This window comes from Salvelinus fontinalis, chromosome 12 (genome assembly GCF_029448725.1).
Source record: "Salvelinus fontinalis isolate EN_2023a chromosome 12, ASM2944872v1, whole genome shotgun sequence".
Taxonomy (NCBI): Eukaryota; Metazoa; Chordata; class Actinopteri; order Salmoniformes; family Salmonidae; genus Salvelinus; species Salvelinus fontinalis.
Window position 1 is genome coordinate 41,696,370 of NC_074676.1, and position 17,155 is coordinate 41,713,524.

General features: G+C 46.0%; 1 protein-coding gene across 5 annotated transcripts in view; it reads right to left on the reverse strand.

Moving 5' to 3' along the window:
* The window catches only part of LOC129867429 (dynamin-like 120 kDa protein, mitochondrial), an 88,911-nt gene that overhangs the window by 56,217 nt on the left and 15,539 nt on the right, over positions 1–17,155 (reverse strand). For all 5 annotated transcript variants that reach the window (XR_008761609.1, XR_008761610.1, XR_008761608.1 and 2 more), the window contains 12 exons: positions 16,852–16,905; positions 16,501–16,605; positions 16,218–16,304; positions 15,715–15,828; positions 14,857–14,937; positions 14,642–14,716; positions 14,056–14,127; positions 13,845–13,944; positions 13,174–13,304; positions 12,641–12,713; positions 2,272–2,344; positions 1,270–1,385 (listed from right to left, as the gene is read on the reverse strand). Coding sequence is in view for 2 of the 5 variants with exons in the window: in XM_055940820.1 (XP_055796795.1) it covers positions 1,270–1,385; positions 2,272–2,344; positions 12,641–12,713; positions 13,174–13,304; positions 13,845–13,944; positions 14,056–14,127; positions 14,642–14,716; positions 14,857–14,937; positions 15,715–15,828; positions 16,218–16,304; positions 16,501–16,605; positions 16,852–16,905 (1,081 nt within the window). In the remaining 3 variants the exon portion in view is untranslated. The remainder of the gene's footprint in view (positions 1–1,269; positions 1,386–2,271; positions 2,345–12,640; positions 12,714–13,173; positions 13,305–13,844; positions 13,945–14,055; positions 14,128–14,641; positions 14,717–14,856; positions 14,938–15,714; positions 15,829–16,217; positions 16,305–16,500; positions 16,606–16,851; positions 16,906–17,155) is intronic.

A 17,155-nucleotide genomic window follows, 5' to 3' on the forward strand; every position in this document is an offset into this window, starting at 1 on the left:
ACTGCTGACGAGGCCATGTTAGAGCCCCTTACTGCTGACGAGGCCATGTTAGAGCCCCTACTGCTGACGAGGCCATGTTAGAGCCCCTTACTGCTGACGAGGCCATGTTAGAGCCCTTACTGCTGACGAGGCCATGTTAGAGCCCCTACTGCTGACGAGGCCATGTTAGAGCCCCTACTGCTGACGAGGCCATGTTAGAGCCCCTACTGCTGACGAGGCCATGTTAGAGCCCCTACTGCTGACGAGGCCATGTTAGAGCCCCCTACTGCTGACGAGGCCATGTTAGAGCCCCCTACTGCTGACGAGGCCATGTTAGAGCCCCTACTGCCGCTGACCGGGCCATGTTAGAGCCCCTTACTGCCGCTGACCGGGCCATGTTAGAGCCCCTACTGCTGACGAGGCCATGTTAGAGCCCCTACTGCTGACGAGGCCATGTTAGAGCCCCCTACTGCTGACGAGGCCATGTTAGAGCCCCTACTGCTGACGAGGCCATGTTAGATCCCCTACTGCTGACGAGGCCATGTTAGAGCCCCTACTGCTGACGAGGCCATGTTAGAGCCCCAACCTGATTTTGTTGCTGTGTAGGATAGCCGTTGATTTAAAATGGGTACTTAATGCGGGAAAAATGAAATGTATGTTTTCTAATTCTCTTAGAAATATTTCAGATGGTTTACATATTTATGCATTGGATGGTTCTCTCATTGAGCAGGTTCCCGCCTATAAATATCTGGGATTTTGGATTGACAAAAATGTGGATGGATTGACAAAAATGTGGATGGATTGACAAAAGTTGTAAAAAAACATACGGATGAACTTGTTAAGATTTAAAGTAGTTCCTGCCTCTCCATAAACAGCAGGAAACAGGATGTACAGGCAACCTTCCTGCCAGCTTTTCATTATGGTGACAACATTTATCAGAATGCAGCAGCCACTTCTCTAAAACCCTTGGATGCAGTGTATCATAGCAGGCCTCGCTTTATGAGAAGTGGCAGGTTTAATATTGATCACTGCATCCTTTGTCAAAAGGTCGACTGGACCTCGAAATTCCTGTAGATCACTTCATTTCTCCCTTTTTGTTTACAACGCTTTGCTGCACAAGCTTCCAACATATCACACTTCCCTGTTAAAGTAGAGAAATATGATGCACCAACGGGTTCACAGGGTTGGTTAACTCTTGATGTCCCTTGTGTCTCTACGTAGGTTAAATCGATAAGCCTTTGGGGATCACGCATCAGAGGACTATTTTGGGGCCCTAAGCCGCCTGGTTACCTTTGAAGGCGTCGGCCTGCTGCTCCACTGACTCCCGGACCATCTTCCAGAAGCAGTCGGAAACGGCCAGGCTCAGGTTCTTAGTAGTCACCTGGTGGGCCTTCAGCATGCCGTCTCTGGGGTGGACAGAAGGACACCGGTCAGGTTAACGTGTTTCAGCGCAGTTCCATTTCTATTCAATTAGAAAAATGATATCATTGAAAACCATGGCCTATCACCAAATGAATGAATTGACTGGCAATTCATTTTCTAAAGCAAATCAGATGGAAATGTGGTTGGTAGGGAGTGAGAACACCCACCTGAGTAGTCTAGTTGGTAGGGAGGTAGGACACCCACCTGAGTAGTCTAGATGGTAGGGAGTGAGGACACCCACCTGAGTAGTCTAGTTGGTAGGGAGGTAGGACACCCACCTGAGTAGTCTAGATGGTAGGGAGTGAGGACACCCACCTGAGTAGTCTAGTTGGTAGGGAGTGAGGACACCCACCTGAGTAGTCTAGTTGGTAGGGAGGTAGGACACCCACCTGAGTAGTCTAGATGGTAGGGAGTGAGGACACCCACCTGAGTAGTCTAGATGGTAGGGAGGTAGGACACCCACCTGAGTAGTCTAGTTGGTAGGGAGGTAGGACACCCACCTGAGTAGTCTAGATGGTAGGGAGGTAGGACACCCACCTGAGTAGTCTAGTTGGTAGGGAGTGAGGACACCCACCTGAGTAGTCTAGTTGGTAGGGAGTGAGGACACCCACCTGAGTAGTCTAGATGGTAGGGAGGCAGGACACCCACCTGAGTAGTCTAGTTGGTAGGGAGTCAGGACACCCACCTGAGTAGTCTAGTTGGTAGGGAGGCAGGACACCCACCTGAGTAGTCTAGTTGGTAGGGAGTCAGGACACCCACCTGAGTAGTCTAGATGGTAGGGAGTCAGGACACCCACCTGAGTAGTCTAGTTGGTAGGGAGTGAGGACACCCACCTGAGTAGTCTAGATGGTAGGGAGTGAGGACACCCACCTGAGTAGTCTAGAGTTCTGGAAGAAGTCCTCTTCGTAGTCTTTGATGGAGTCAATGCTTTCCCCGGCACTGCCTAAAGAAGAGGGGACAATGAATCACTGATGTGAATCTAAGGCCTGACCACGGGACTAGTATTACTATAGAACTTGGTTATGTAATTATTACCCCAGCATGTCCGTTATTCCAGAGAACCATTCACACAGGAAAAGGCTTTCCAAACTGCCCCCTGTAATTCCTTTTTTAATTTATATATTATTTCTTATAATGGAAGCCGGAGGATTTTATTCTAGGCGTGAAGATATCTCAACAAGTCTAGACAATAATAAGCAACACTGATAACTCGTGCTTGGCTGCCAAATGTGTAGGTGTCCCAATAATATTTAAACTGTCTGTCCTAATGAAAATGCCCACTGTCCTGCTATTTTTAGCTACTGGACAGAGCATCTGCACTTGAGATGTGTTTATAGATGAGAAAGTGAACTTTTTCAATTTCCAAAAAGTTTAGCTTAGAGGGAAAAACCGGGGATGCTCTGCGATCTACTGCCTATATTTACAGCCAGAGTTTCATTCAAATAGGCCTAGGGACGATTGCACATTGAATTAAACTGACTAATTTGGCCATGTTCAACTTCCATTCATTGGCACAAAAAAAAGCCTCTAAACAAAAGTATTCACTGTGAAAGGTGATAAATTTAGGTTATTCATATGAAATAGTATATATGCACAGCACTTCTTGCTCAAACAGTGCAGCACCTGTTACGCACGTGACTCGTATTGTCAGAGGACTTTGGAGTTTGCCAAAAAACTGTAGGTTATTCTGGCTGGAATTGTTACTCTCCTGCCATGTAAAAAATTATTGACACGGCAGATATGGACATGACAAAAAAGACAGATGTGGTGTTTTGTGCTCGTGCACATAATTACATCACCAGACCTCCACCAGGATATAGTGCAGATAAAGTGGGCCAGAGCACATCTCCTTGCTTTATACAGGAAGGCAGGGAATCATCAACTAGATTCAGCCGTGGGCCAATGTTTTCTGGGGCGGAACATAATAACAAATCATTTGTAGACCGTAAGAAGCCTAACATATATAATATCTGACTAAAGCATAATCATTTCCATCCTTGCTGTCTTGCTTGCATTTGTATATGATCACGTGTCTTCTACTACTCGTGGAAATACTTGTGAAGAAATTTCCCAAACAAAAACCACTTGGAGCCGATTTCATCGTGTTATTACATTTTATGCCCAACAATGAAAATTAAAAAAAAAAAATGGGGGGGGGGGGGGGGGGGCAAAAAAAACCACTCGCAGGCAAAATTCTGCCCCCGGGCCGCCAGTTGGGGAACCCTGCCGTAACAGCCAGTCTTGAGGTCATTGACCAAAACACAAGCAACTGGAGCCGGATAAAGAGTTCTGATGACATCATAGAATCTTACATTTTAATTGGTCTAAAAAGCAAGATGTTTTCTATTCACCCAATCAAAAGCCTTTTGAAAATCCACTGTTCATCAGCAAGCTGACCAGACTGTTCTAGATAGTGGGAGAGCCTGTTATTTAGAAAGCAAGAATACAGTGGTAATGAGACTTATCCAGCTATAGTTCAATGGGATTTCAGGGTCCTATTTGGAGGATTTGGGGATAGGCTTGATTATTGATTTGTACCATACAGATGTATTAATGCCATTAAATAAATAAAAATGTAAAAGCCTGCAAGAGTTCAAATAGTATTTGGAACAATTTAGATGACTTCAAAACTTCCGTAGAAAAATCATTAATAGGTTTAGATAGGTTTCTTTGGTTTAGCACACTCAACCACCTTCCTGACCTCTAGGGTAACGCTGGCATTCAGATACTGGTTAGGGGAGTACGACTCCCTCTGCATTCAGATACTGGTTAGGGGAGTACGACTCCCTCTGCATTCAGACACTGGTTAGGGGAGTACGACTCCCTCTGCATTCAGACACTGGTTAGGGGAGTACGACTCCCTCTGCATTCAGACACTGGTTAGGGGAGTACGACTCCCTCTGCATTCAGACACTGGTTAGGGGAGTACGACTCCCTCTGCATTCAGACACTGGTTAGGGGAGTACGACTCCCTCTGCATTCAGACACTGGTTAGGGGAGTACGACTCCCTCTGCATTCAGACACTGGTTAGGGGAGTACGACTCCCTCTGCATTCAGACACTGGTTAGGGGAGTACGACTCCCTCTGCATTCAGACACTGGTTAGGGGAGTACGACTCCCTCTGCATTCAGACACTGGTTAGGGGAGTACGGCTCCCTCTGCATTCAGACACTGGTTAGGGGAGTACGGCTCCCTCTGCATTCAGACACTGGTTAGGGGAGTACGGCTCCCTCTGCATTCAGACACTGGTTAGGGGAGTACGGCTCCCTCTGCATTCAGACACTGGTTAGGGGAGTACGACTCCCTCTGCATTCAGACACTGGTTAGGGGAGTACGGCTCCCTCTGCATTCAGACACTGGTTAGGGGAGTACGGCTCCCTCTGCATTCAGACACTGGTTAGGGGAGTACGGCTCCCTCTGCATTCAGATACTGGTTAGGGGAGTACGGCTCCCTCTGCATTCAGATACTGGTTAGGGGAGTACGGCTCCCTCTGCATTCAGATACTGGTTAGGGGAGTACGGCTCCCTCTGCATTCAGATACTGGTTAGGGGAGTACGACTCCCTCTGCATTCAGATACTGGTTAGGGGAGTACGACTCCCTCTGCATTCAGACACTGGTTAGGGGAGTACGACTCCCTCTGCATTCAGATACTGGTTAGAAGAGTACGACTCCCTCTGCATTCAGATACTGGTTAGGGGAGTACGACTCCCTCTGCATTCAGATACTGGTTAGGGGAGTACGACTGCCTCTGCATTCAGATACTGGTTAGGGGAGTACGACTCCCTCTGCATTCAGATACTGGTTAGGGGAGTACGACTGCCTCTGCATTCAGATACTGGTTAGGGGAGTACGACTGCCTCTGCATTCAGATACTGGTTAGGGGAGTACGACTGCCTCTGCATTCAGATACTGGTTAGGGGAGTACGACTGCCTCTGCATTCAGATACTGGTTAGGGGAGTACGACTGCCTCTGCATTCAGATACTGGTTAGGGGAGTACGACTGCCTCTGCATTCAGATACTGGTTAGGGGAGTACGACTGCCTCTGCATTCAGATACTGGTTAGGGGAGTACGACTGCCTCTGCATTCAGATACTGGTTAGGGGAGTACGACTCCCTCTGCATTCAGATACTGGTTAGGGGAGTACGACTCCCTCTGCATTCAGATACTGGTTAGGGGAGTACGACTGCCTCTGCATTCAGATACTGGTTAGGGGAGTACGACTGCCTCTGCATTCAGATACTGGTTAGGGGAGTACGACTCCCTCTGCATTCAGATACTGGTTAGGGGAGTACGACTCCCTCTGCATTCAGATACTGGTTAGGGGAGTACGACTCCCTCTGCATTCAGATACTGGTTAGGGGAGTACGACTGCCTCTGCATTCAGATACTGGTTAGGGGAGTACGACTCCCTCTGCATTCAGATACTGGTTAGGGGAGTACGACTGCCTCTGCATTCAGATACTGGTTAGGGGAGTACGACTCCCTCTGCATTCAGATACTGGTTAGGGGAGTACGACTCCCTCTGCATTCAGACACTGGTTAGGGGAGTACGACTGCCTCTGCATTCAGATACTGGTTAGGGGAGTACGACTGCCTCTGCATTCAGACACTGGTTAGGGGAGTACGACTGCCTCTGCATTCAGACACTGGTTAGGGGAGTACGACTGCCTCTGCATTCAGATACTGGTTAGGGGAGTACGACTGCCTCTGCATTCAGATACTGGTTAGGGGAGTACGACTGCCTCTGCATTCAGATACTGGTTAGGGGAGTACGACTGCCTCTGCATTCAGACACTGGTTAGGGGAGTACGACTCCCTCTGCATTCAGACACTGGTTAGGGGAGTACGACTCCCTCTGCATTCAGATACTGGTTAGGGGAGTACGACTGCCTCTGCATTCAGATACTGGTTAGGGGAGTACGACTGCCTCTGCATTCAGATACTGGTTAGGGGAGTACGACTCCCTCTGCATTCAGATACTGGTTAGGGGAGTACGACTGCCTCTGCATTCAGACACTGGTTAGGGGAGTACGACTGCCTCTGCATTCAGACACTGGTTAGGGGAGTACGACTGCCTCTGCATTCAGATACTGGTTAGGGGAGTACGACTCCCTCTGCATTCAGATACTGGTTAGGGGAGTACGACTGCCTCTGCATTCAGATACTGGTTAGGGGAGTACGACTGCCTCTGCATTCAGATACTGGTTAGGGGAGTACGACTGCCTCTGCATTCAGATACTGGTTAGGGGAGTACGACTGCCTCTGCATTCAGATACTGGTTAGGGGAGTACGACTGCCTCTGCATTCAGATACTGGTTAGGGGAGTACGACTGCCTCTGCATTCAGATACTGGTTAGGGGAGTACGACTGCCTCTGCATTCAGATACTGGTTAGGGGAGTACGACTGCCTCTGCATTCAGATACTGGTTAGGGGAGTACGACTCCCTCTGCATTCAGATACTGGTTAGGGGAGTACGACTGCCTCTGCATTCAGATACTGGTTAGGGGAGTACGACTGCCTCTGCATTCAGATACTGGTTAGGGGAGTACGACTGCCTCTGCATTCAGATACTGGTTAGGGGAGTACGACTGCCTCTGCATTCAGATACTGGTTAGGGGAGTACGACTGCCTCTGCATTCAGATACTGGTTAGGGGAGTACGACTGCCTCTGCATTCAGATACTGGTTAGGGGAGTACGACTCCCTCTGCATTCAGATACTGGTTAGGGGAGTACGACTGCCTCTGCATTCAGATACTGGTTAGGGGAGTACGACTGCCTCTGCATTCAGACACTGGTTAGGGGAGTACGACTGCCTCTGCATTCAGATACTGGTTAGGGGAGTACGACTCCCTCTGCATTCAGATACTGGTTAGGGGAGTACGACTGCCTCTGCATTCAGATACTGGTTAGGGGAGTACGACTGCCTCTGCATTCAGATACTGGTTAGGGGAGTACGACTGCCTCTGCATTCAGATACTGGTTAGGGGAGTACGACTGCCTCTGCATTCAGATACTGGTTAGGGGAGTACGACTCCCTCTGCATTCAGATACTGGTTAGGGGAGTACGACTGCCTCTGCATTCAGATACTGGTTAGGGGAGTACGACTGCCTCTGCATTCAGATACTGGTTAGGGGAGTACGACTGCCTCTGCATTCAGATACTGGTTAGGGGAGTACGACTGCCTCTGCATTCAGATACTGGTTAGGGGAGTACGACTGCCTCTGCATTCAGATACTGGTTAGGGGAGTACGACTGCCTCTGCATTCAGATACTGGTTAGGGGAGTACGACTGCCTCTGCATTCAGATACTGGTTAGGGGAGTACGACTGCCTCTGCATTCAGATACTGGTTAGGGGAGTACGACTGCCTCTGCATTCAGATACTGGTTAGGGGAGTACGACTGCCTCTGCATTCAGATACTGGTTAGGGGAGTACGACTCCCTCTGCATTCAGATACTGGTTAGGGGAGTACGACTCCCTCTGCATTCAGACACTGGTTAGGGGAGTACGACTGCCTCTGCATTCAGATACTGGTTAGGGGAGTACGACTCCCTCTGCATTCAGATACTGGTTAGGGGAGTACGACTCCCTCTGCATTCAGATACTGGTTAGGGGAGTACGACTGCCTCTGCATTCAGATACTGGTTAGGGGAGTACGACTGCCTCTGCATTCAGATACTGGTTAGGGGAGTACGACTGCCTCTGCATTCAGATACTGGTTAGGGGAGTACGACTGCCTCTGCATTCAGATACTGGTTAGGGGAGTACGACTGCCTCTGCATTCAGACACTGGTTAGGGGAGTACGACTCCCTCTGCATTCAGATACTGGTTAGGGGAGTACGACTGCCTCTGCATTCAGATACTGGTTAGGGGAGTACGACTGCCTCTGCATTCAGATACTGGTTAGGGGAGTACGACTGCCTCTGCATTCAGACACTGGTTAGGGGAGTACGACTCCCTCTGCATTCAGATACTGGTTAGGGGAGTACGACTCCCTCTGCATTCAGATACTGGTTAGGGGAGTACGACTCCCTCTGCATTCAGATACTGGTTAGGGGAGTACGACTGCCTCTGCATTCAGACACTGGTTAGGGGAGTACGACTCCCTCTGCATTCAGATACTGGTTAGGGGAGTACGACTCCCTCTGCATTCAGACACTGGTTAGGGGAGTACGACTCCCTCTGCATTCAGATACTGGTTAGGGGAGTACGACTCCCTCTGCATTCAGACACTGGTTAGGGGAGTACGACTCCCTCTGCATTCAGACACTGGTTAGGGGAGTACGACTGCCTCTGCATTCAGACACTGGTTGGGGGAGTACGACTGCCTCTGCATGTCCTCTTCCAACTCATCTTGACAAGAACATGTTTCTTTAAAAAAATCATCATCAAACATAGAAAATAAAAGTGCAAAACCTCTTGTCCATTTCCATAAAACAATAATCAGTTTGATAGTGAAGTTCTCCATTTTCCAATGCAATTTACATGGGAATTTGCTTAACCTTTTTGGGGCCCAACTTGTTTCTCACTCCAAAACTGTCGTGTGTTGTTGGTCTGTAGCTGCTCCAGTTGTAATGCCTTTCCACAACTAAATCTATGCTTTATAGACCGTAACCTTTTATCAAATGTATGTTGCCATGCTTCATTTCTTAGCTCTTCCTTCAGCTTTTAATTTCCTATACACTTTAGAACCCGTTTCCCCCCCACATAACTTCATCTGTAACCATAATGCATCTAGTTCCTTATTCCAGACGGGTTCACCCACTTTTGGGCCTTTATTTTTTCTGGAATCGTTTACAGATTTCCCCTACACACAGTCATCCAACTCACTATATAGTACATCCCAGAATCTGTCATACCAGGAGCCAATGCCATCTTGAGTTTTCTGGTGTACTTCAATAAGCTGCAGCAGAGCATTTTACAACCCATCTTGGATAAAAGGAAATGATCGGGTAGGTTTCTGGGTCTTCGCTTGATGCATACCCTAGTCTGGCCTTCAGATATACCATCAAACATTCTGACAAGATGGAACCCCAGAGTGCTCTGGTATTCTACATCGATCCACAATTAAAGAGACGCAGTCAACTCCCATACTTTCTGCCAACTCATTAGGAGTAAAGACATTCAACTCCAAATGTGTATTTAAACAGTCATGGGGGGAATTATGTAATAAACTGCTTTCCCTTTTGATGAGATTGATAATTTCACATCAATCTCAGGGGATATTGTTCCATTTAGAATACAGCATTTAGAATCCTTTAAGAACTCCAGTAGTTTTACCATGCTTATTTAACACAGTGTTTAAGTTGGCCCTGGGTGTAGCATTATCAACATCATTAAGACTCTCTTCCAAACCAGCAAATAGGACTATTTCAATCTTTAAAAGGAGATAAATAGCATCAACCTCAGAAAAAAAGACACATTTGAGCCAGCAGGTGGCTAAAGAATGAATGAGAATCAAGTCCCCATGTAGGGGAGCCCTCAGAAGGCAAATAACAGGAGAAAATATTAAAACAATATTCAGATACTTGAAGCTCAAATCTGTCCCATTATGCCACCTGCTCATTTGTCATTCACATTTACTTTATAAGATTCAAGCATCTTGTTTCTAACCTGGACCAGACACGTTAGGCTCCCTCTTACATGGGTTTTCCTCTTATGTCCAAACCAAGAAAACCCCTCCCTTTCAATTGAATGGTAACCCGTTAAATGCGTCTCATTCAGGGATATAATGTCAGGATTCAGTGAAAGTCAAATCAATTGTCTTAGCTCACAGTTCAAAGCTGTCCCACCATTAACGTTCCAGTGAAGCAGAATAAACTGGAAACCATTAATAATGGTTCCAGTGAAGCAGAATAAACTGGAAACCATTAATAATGGTTCCAGTGAAGCAGAATAAACTGGAAACCATTAATAATGGTTCCAGTGAAGCAGAATAAACTGGAAACCATTAATAATGGTTCCAGTGAAGCAGAATAAACTGGAAACCATTAATAATGGTTCCAGTGAAGCAGAATAAACTGGAAACCATTAATAATGGTTCCAGTGAAGCAGAATAAACTGGAAACCATTAATAATGGTTCCAGTGAAGCAGAATAAACTGGAAACCATTAATAATGGTTCCAGTGAAGCAGAATAAACTGGAAACCATTAATAATGGTTCCAGTGAAGCAGAATAAACTGGAAACCATTAATAATGGTTCCAGTGAAGCAGAATAAACTGGAAACCATTAATAATGGTTCCAGTGAAGCAGAATAAACTGGAAACCATTAATAATGGTTCCAGTGAAGCAGAATAAACTGGAAACCATTAATAATGGTTCCAGTGAAGCAGAATAAACTGGAAACCATTAATAATGGTTCCAGTGAAGCAGAATAAACTGGAAACCATTAATGATGGTTCCAGTGAAGCAGAATAAACTGGAAACCATTAATGATGGTTCCAGTGAAGCAGAATAAACTGGAAACCATTAATGATGGTTCCAGTGAAGCAGAATAAACTGGAAACCATTAATGATGGTTCCAGTGAACCAGAATAAACTGGTAACCATTAATGATGGTTCCAGTGAACCAGAATAAACTGGTAACCATTAATGATGGTTCCAGTGAACCAGAATAAACTGGTAACCATTAATGATGGTTCCAGTGAACCAGAATAAACTGGTAACCATTAATAATGGTTCCAGTGAACCAGAATAAACTGGTAACCATTAATAATGGTTCCAGTGAACCAGAATAAACTAGTAACCATTAATAATGGTTCCAGTGAACCAGAGTAAACTGGTAACCATTAAGGTTCCAGTGAACCAGAATAACCTGGTAACCATTAAGGTTCCAGTGAACCAGAGTAAACTGGTAACCATTAAGGTTCCAGTGAACCAGAGTAAACTGGTAACCATTAAGGTTCCAGTGAACCAGAGTAAACTGGTAACCATTAAGGTTCCAGTGAACCAGAATAACCTGGTAACCATTAAGGTTCCAGTGAACCAGAGTAAACTGGTAACCATTAAGGTTCCAGTGAACCAGAGTAAACTGGTAACCATTAAGGTTCCAGTGAACCAGAGTAAACTGGTAACCATTAAGGTTCCAGTGAACCAGAGTAAACTGGTAACCATTAAGGTTCCAGTGAACCAGAGTAAACTGGTAACCATTAACGTTCCATTGAACCAAAATAAACTGGTCTGCACTTAATGGCTGGGCAGGACCCTACTACCAGCATCAGGTCCAGATAAAATCTGTTGCATCACTCGACAACTCCCAGTGATGTAGAGGTTCTTCCTGGTTGGATCTCAGATCAATGAGTCGTTCCGTGTGAGACTTTGGTGATCCTTGAACCTTAAGTAACTCTTCAGTTTTTGTTTCTGCCAAAGGACAGCAACTTTCTCCTGGACAGAGCGTAGTTCCAGCTTGATCACGCCCGGCCTCGGCCCCTTGCCCGCATTCGCTCCGCAACTACTAGCTCCGGGGTCACACTGGATCAGAAGTACCCTCGCTCTCTCCATCACATCCTCTCCCTCTTCAAACGGTCGGCCTGCTAGAATGATGGACGCCTCAGGGTTGAATTTAGTGGGTGGTTTGCGCTGGGCATTTTGGCTTCCACATTGCCTCTTCTCGCTAGGTGCCTTATATCCAATTCTAAGTTCTCCTGGAATTCTTTGGCTTTTCTTTCAATCTCTCTCTTAAGTTCGTCTCTGTTTACATAGATATTTGTTTAGGGTCAAATGCAGACTGTCAACTTCACTGTTCAGCTGTTTCGTGAAGCTTAAACAATATAGGGTCTATTTTGTTGTTAAATCAGCGTCGGCTGATGCTATAAGCCAGAATCCGATTCTTTCTTGTCTTCCCCCCGGTACTCCTTGCGTATTTCTAAATCATGTTGTTACCGATGTTGACCTTCAACAGTTGCTTTGGTTGTAGAGTATTTGAAGCGATATATACTCAAATTACAAACCTGTCAAAAATGTTTGACATCGATACACAACACACTCATTTTCAACGCCAGCCATGCGTTCTCTCGTAGGCTACACACGTAACTCAAATCTTTACTTTTCTAAGGAAGCATAAAAACAACAGAACATGTTGAAGTGAACAGTCCTGTCTTTTTAGATGTGTTTAAGATAGTTCTGTTGTTTGTATGCTTTCTTAGAAAAGTATAGATTTGAGTTACATGTGTAGCCTAATTGGAAATAAGATCTGATGGGTAAGACTCGAAAGGGGAATGCATCTTACCTTTCCCGGTCACCACAGCAAAGTAACCCAAGGCTTTCATAGGGAACAACTTTCCTTCAACAATCTGTTGAATCTGTAGGGAGAAAAACACATGAATACAATCCCAGATGAGAAGGCTTTAGATTTCATTCAGTCTGTACCTCGTGACTGTTTGAGTGTACCATTCAGCTTTTACAACTAATGAAAGGCTACCCCTTTGTGGCTAAGGAGGCATATAATAGTTCTCAGACCATTTTAACTTGTCAAATGTATATCGTCCATGCTCATTGGGATTACCTTGACCACTGTTGTCATTTGCGCTTCCCGTTGCAAAACGTCTTGAACATGTGTGATGCATGTGTCGTTCGGGTGTGTGAGTTTATACCATCATGGTCACCTAATAATCCCCAGTTTACAATTGGCTCATTCATCCCCCTCCTCTCCCCTGTAACTATTCCCCAGGTCGTTGCTGCAAATGAGAACGTGTTCTCAGTCAACTTACCTGGTAAAATAACGGTAAAATAAAAATAAAAATAAATAAATAAATATCTCACCCGGTTAGGGCTGGCCAGGTTCTTCTCTGCTAGGTCTACTTTGGTCAGGACAAAGATGGTCCTCTTCCCATGCGGGTCCATCTGACTGACCAGGTCTGTGACGATGCTGCGCTCCGCATCCACTGACCCATCTGAGGACCAGAGAGATGAAGAGTGAGAAAACAGCAGGTCAGGTAGAGGAGAGAAGAAGAGACAAGAGGACACAGAAGCGGAGGAGAGGAGACCGAAGCGGCAGAGTTGAGACCGAAGCAGACAGAAGAGAAGAGAGGATCAAACAACTCGACAACTACTGTGATCATTATTATTTAACCATGCTGGTCATCTATGAACATTTGAACATCTTGGCCATGTTCTGTTATAATCTCCACCCGGCACAGCCAGAAGAGGACTGGCCACCCCTCATAGCCTGGTTCCTCTCTAGGTTTCTTCCTAGGTTTTGGCCTTTCTAGGGAGTTTTTCCTAGCCACCGTGCTTCTACACCTGCATTGCTTGCTGTTTGGGGTTTTAGGCTGGGTTTCTGTACAGCACTTTGAGATATCAGCTGATCTAAGAAGGGCTATATAAATACATTTGATTTGATTTGATCAAAGTGGAGGCGAGGAAGTAAAGAGGGAGAGGAGCTCCAGGATGTTCTGTTTGGTCAGAGGAAGGTGACTCCAGTTTTGACTCACCCTGGATACAGAGGATGATGGCGTTGGGGTTCTGCATGTAGTTCTTACTGATGCCGAAGATGGTCTCCTTGGTGTCTGTTGCCATGCCTGCAGTCACAGTCTGAGAGGAACACACACCATCGCATCACCATCACTGCTCCTACCACTGTACGGTCACTGTTTTCATACATGCGTGTGTGTGTTTCTGCATGCGCGTGAGTGAAGTACTCACACTGATAACTCCTGGTAGGTCTACTAGCACCATCCTCTGGATGCCTGGTCCTTTGACACTCAGAGAGATTGTCTGTCACACAGGAAAAAGGAAAAACATTTAGCACTAAAAACAGTCAGGGATCGACACAGAGCTGGTACAACGCTGAGTACTAGTGAGTTTTCATTATATAGCTGGCAGAGACCCAAATAGAGCCCTATTCCATAGTCTAGTGCATTCCTTTTGACCACTCCTTTTGAACAGAGACCTACTATTATGTCAAAAGTAGTACACTATATAGGGGGCTCCTGAGTGGTGCAGAGGTCTAAGGCATGGCATCTCAGTGCTAGAGGCGTCACTACAGACCCTGGTTTGAATCCAGGCTGTATCACAACCGGACGTGATTGGGAGTCCCATAGGGCGGTGCACAATTGGCCCAGCGTCGTCCGGGTTTGGCCGGTGTAGGCCGTCATTGTAAATAATAACTTGTTCTAAGCTGACTTGACTAGTTAAATAAAGGTGAAAGAAATCAAATAGGCTACAGGGTGCCATTAGGGATGCAGGCAGAAGGCAGAAGATGTGGAGCAATAGGGAGTTCTGTCCTCACCTCAGGGCTGACTGTCTGTCCCTCCTTCACACTCTTCCTCATCCTCAGCTCGATCTCATGTCTCAGGGCAGCCAGCTGCAGGGAGGAGAGAATCAGTGGTTCACCATATGAATGAACCAATCAACAAGTGAAGCGGTGTGAATGAACCCCAATGAAAGGATGATTCCATGGTGGGAGAGAGAACGCCTCACTCTTCTATGCTGGGTTAAACTTACGTCCTCCTCTTTTCCCAGGTCAAACTCTCGACTGCTGTCCTTGAACATGGCCACGTGGTGAGGTCCCTCGCTCAGCGTCACCTAGTAGAGGAGGAGACAGAAGCAGGTGGCAAAATGCAATTAAAAAAAACATTCAAAGTCCCCAGCCCAAAAGCACAATGCTAGTAATGCTGCCCATCCAGCCAGACCACACAGGCCTCATTCCACCACTCAAAATGTGGACTACAACGTCCCATATGAAACAGTGCAGACCAACAGAAGAAATCCACCAAGGCAGAGCCACAGTAGTAAGACAAGTCTGGACAAACAACAAAGCAGTCATCCCACCACTTAATAAGTTATATTCTTCAAGAATAATACCTATATATCAAATCCAAAAATGGATGTACCAAATCCCAGATTGCCCCTTTAAAATAAGAACATAAATTGGGTCAGTAACCCGAAATGTAACTGGTTCAAATCCTCGAGCAGACTAGGGGAAATATCTGTCTATGCTCTTGAGCAAGGCACTTCACCCTAATTGCTCATGTAAATCGCTCTGGATAAGAGCGTCTGCTAAATTACTAAATTGTAAAAAAAAATATATATATAAATCAACACTTCTGCGGCAAAAGTATGTAGTTCTGTCCTTGAGCTGTTATTGTCTATTAATGTTCTGTATTGTCATGTTTCATGTTTTGTGTGGAACACAGGAAGAGTAGCTGCTGCTTTTGCAACAGCTAATGGGGATCCTAATAAAATACCAAATACCAAAGTTAAAATGCTGGCTTCTATACATCTTTGATATCTTTACAGCTACAGTGGGGGAAGGTAGGTGTCTTGAGGGGCTGAGGTAGTCTAGTAAATGAGTTCCTATACCTTGACAGGAGAGCGAGTCATCATTTCTCCAGAGCCCCGGGGGAAGATCCTAGCCTGGGCGATCATCTCCAACACACTGGTCTTCCCTGCACTCTGGTCTCCCACCACCACCACCTATAGTAGAGGAGGGAGAGAGAGAGAGGAGGGAGAGAGAGAGAGAAGAGGGAGAGAGAGAGAGAAGAGAGAGAGAGAGAGAGAAGAGGGAGAGAGAGAGAGAGAAGAGGGAGAGAGAGAGGGAAGAGGGAGAGAGAGAGAGAAGAGGGAGAGAGAGAGAAGAGGGAGAGAGAGAGAGGACAGATGGATGGGGTGGTAGAGGGGAGAGATTAGATGACATAGGTGTGATAGAGAGCAGAGACCTACCATTTTACAACAATGCCTTTCCAACAGGAAACAATGTATTTCTGTCAGTACAGTATATAGTACACTCAAGAAAGGGTTCACAATAACGTCTCCGTAATTTGATTGCATTTCCAGAAAGCCATGAGGCACTTGTTGTTCCTTACCCTGGGTAGATGGTCCTGGGTGTTGTAGTTAGAGTCGAAGTCTGAGAGGATGTCCAGGACCTCAGAGTACATGTCAATTAGAGACTTCTGTAGAAGGAATACAGATGGAAGAACACTTAAGAGCAATGCCTGATGGGAGAATTAGTATATTTACTGCAGAGACTATAAAATAATGATTCACTTTTACTCACATGCACAACCCTGGTGTGTATGTGGGTCTGTGTGTGTACGTGTGTGTGTACGCGTACGCGTGTGTACGCGTGTGTGCGTGACTCACACTCACCTTGACTTTCCTCTGGTGGATGCCCTTCTCATCTTTCTGCAGCACCACTTTCCTCAGCTCCTTGTTCTCCTTCTCCAGTCTCTCCAGCATGCGCTGGTACTTCATCTGAGGACAGAGAGAAAGAAGACTTCATCTTTAACAACAAAATATCTCTTTAATTCAGTCCATTTATCAAAGTAAAACGGATGTTTTTTAACCTGACTTTACAATGTCAATGTGGTATAATATGAGGAATCTACTGGAGGAAAGAGATGGACCAGTCGGTCCCTTCACCAAATTAAACTGGATCTTTACTGTGTAAATGTTGTAAGATACTTGGACATGGAAGGATATGGAAGGATTGTGCTGTACCTGAGTTCGGAGCAGTTCCTCTTGAAGCTGGTCCACCTTCTCCTTGTCTGAAGACTAGAGACACACAGATCAGTCACAGAGCGAGCAGGTTTATTAAACCTCGCTCTCACAAGTCTGGGACATTGTGATCCAGTCCAAACCCGCTGAGAGAACTAGCATCATGACAGACAGCCAACGTGCACATTACAGAGATCAGCGGGCACCACAGTGGAGGAAAGACAAGTCAACAAAAGGGGAAAAACTGATTCCATTCCAGGTTGTAGTCATTTGTTTGGTGTTAATCTGTATTACAGTGAATCACAGT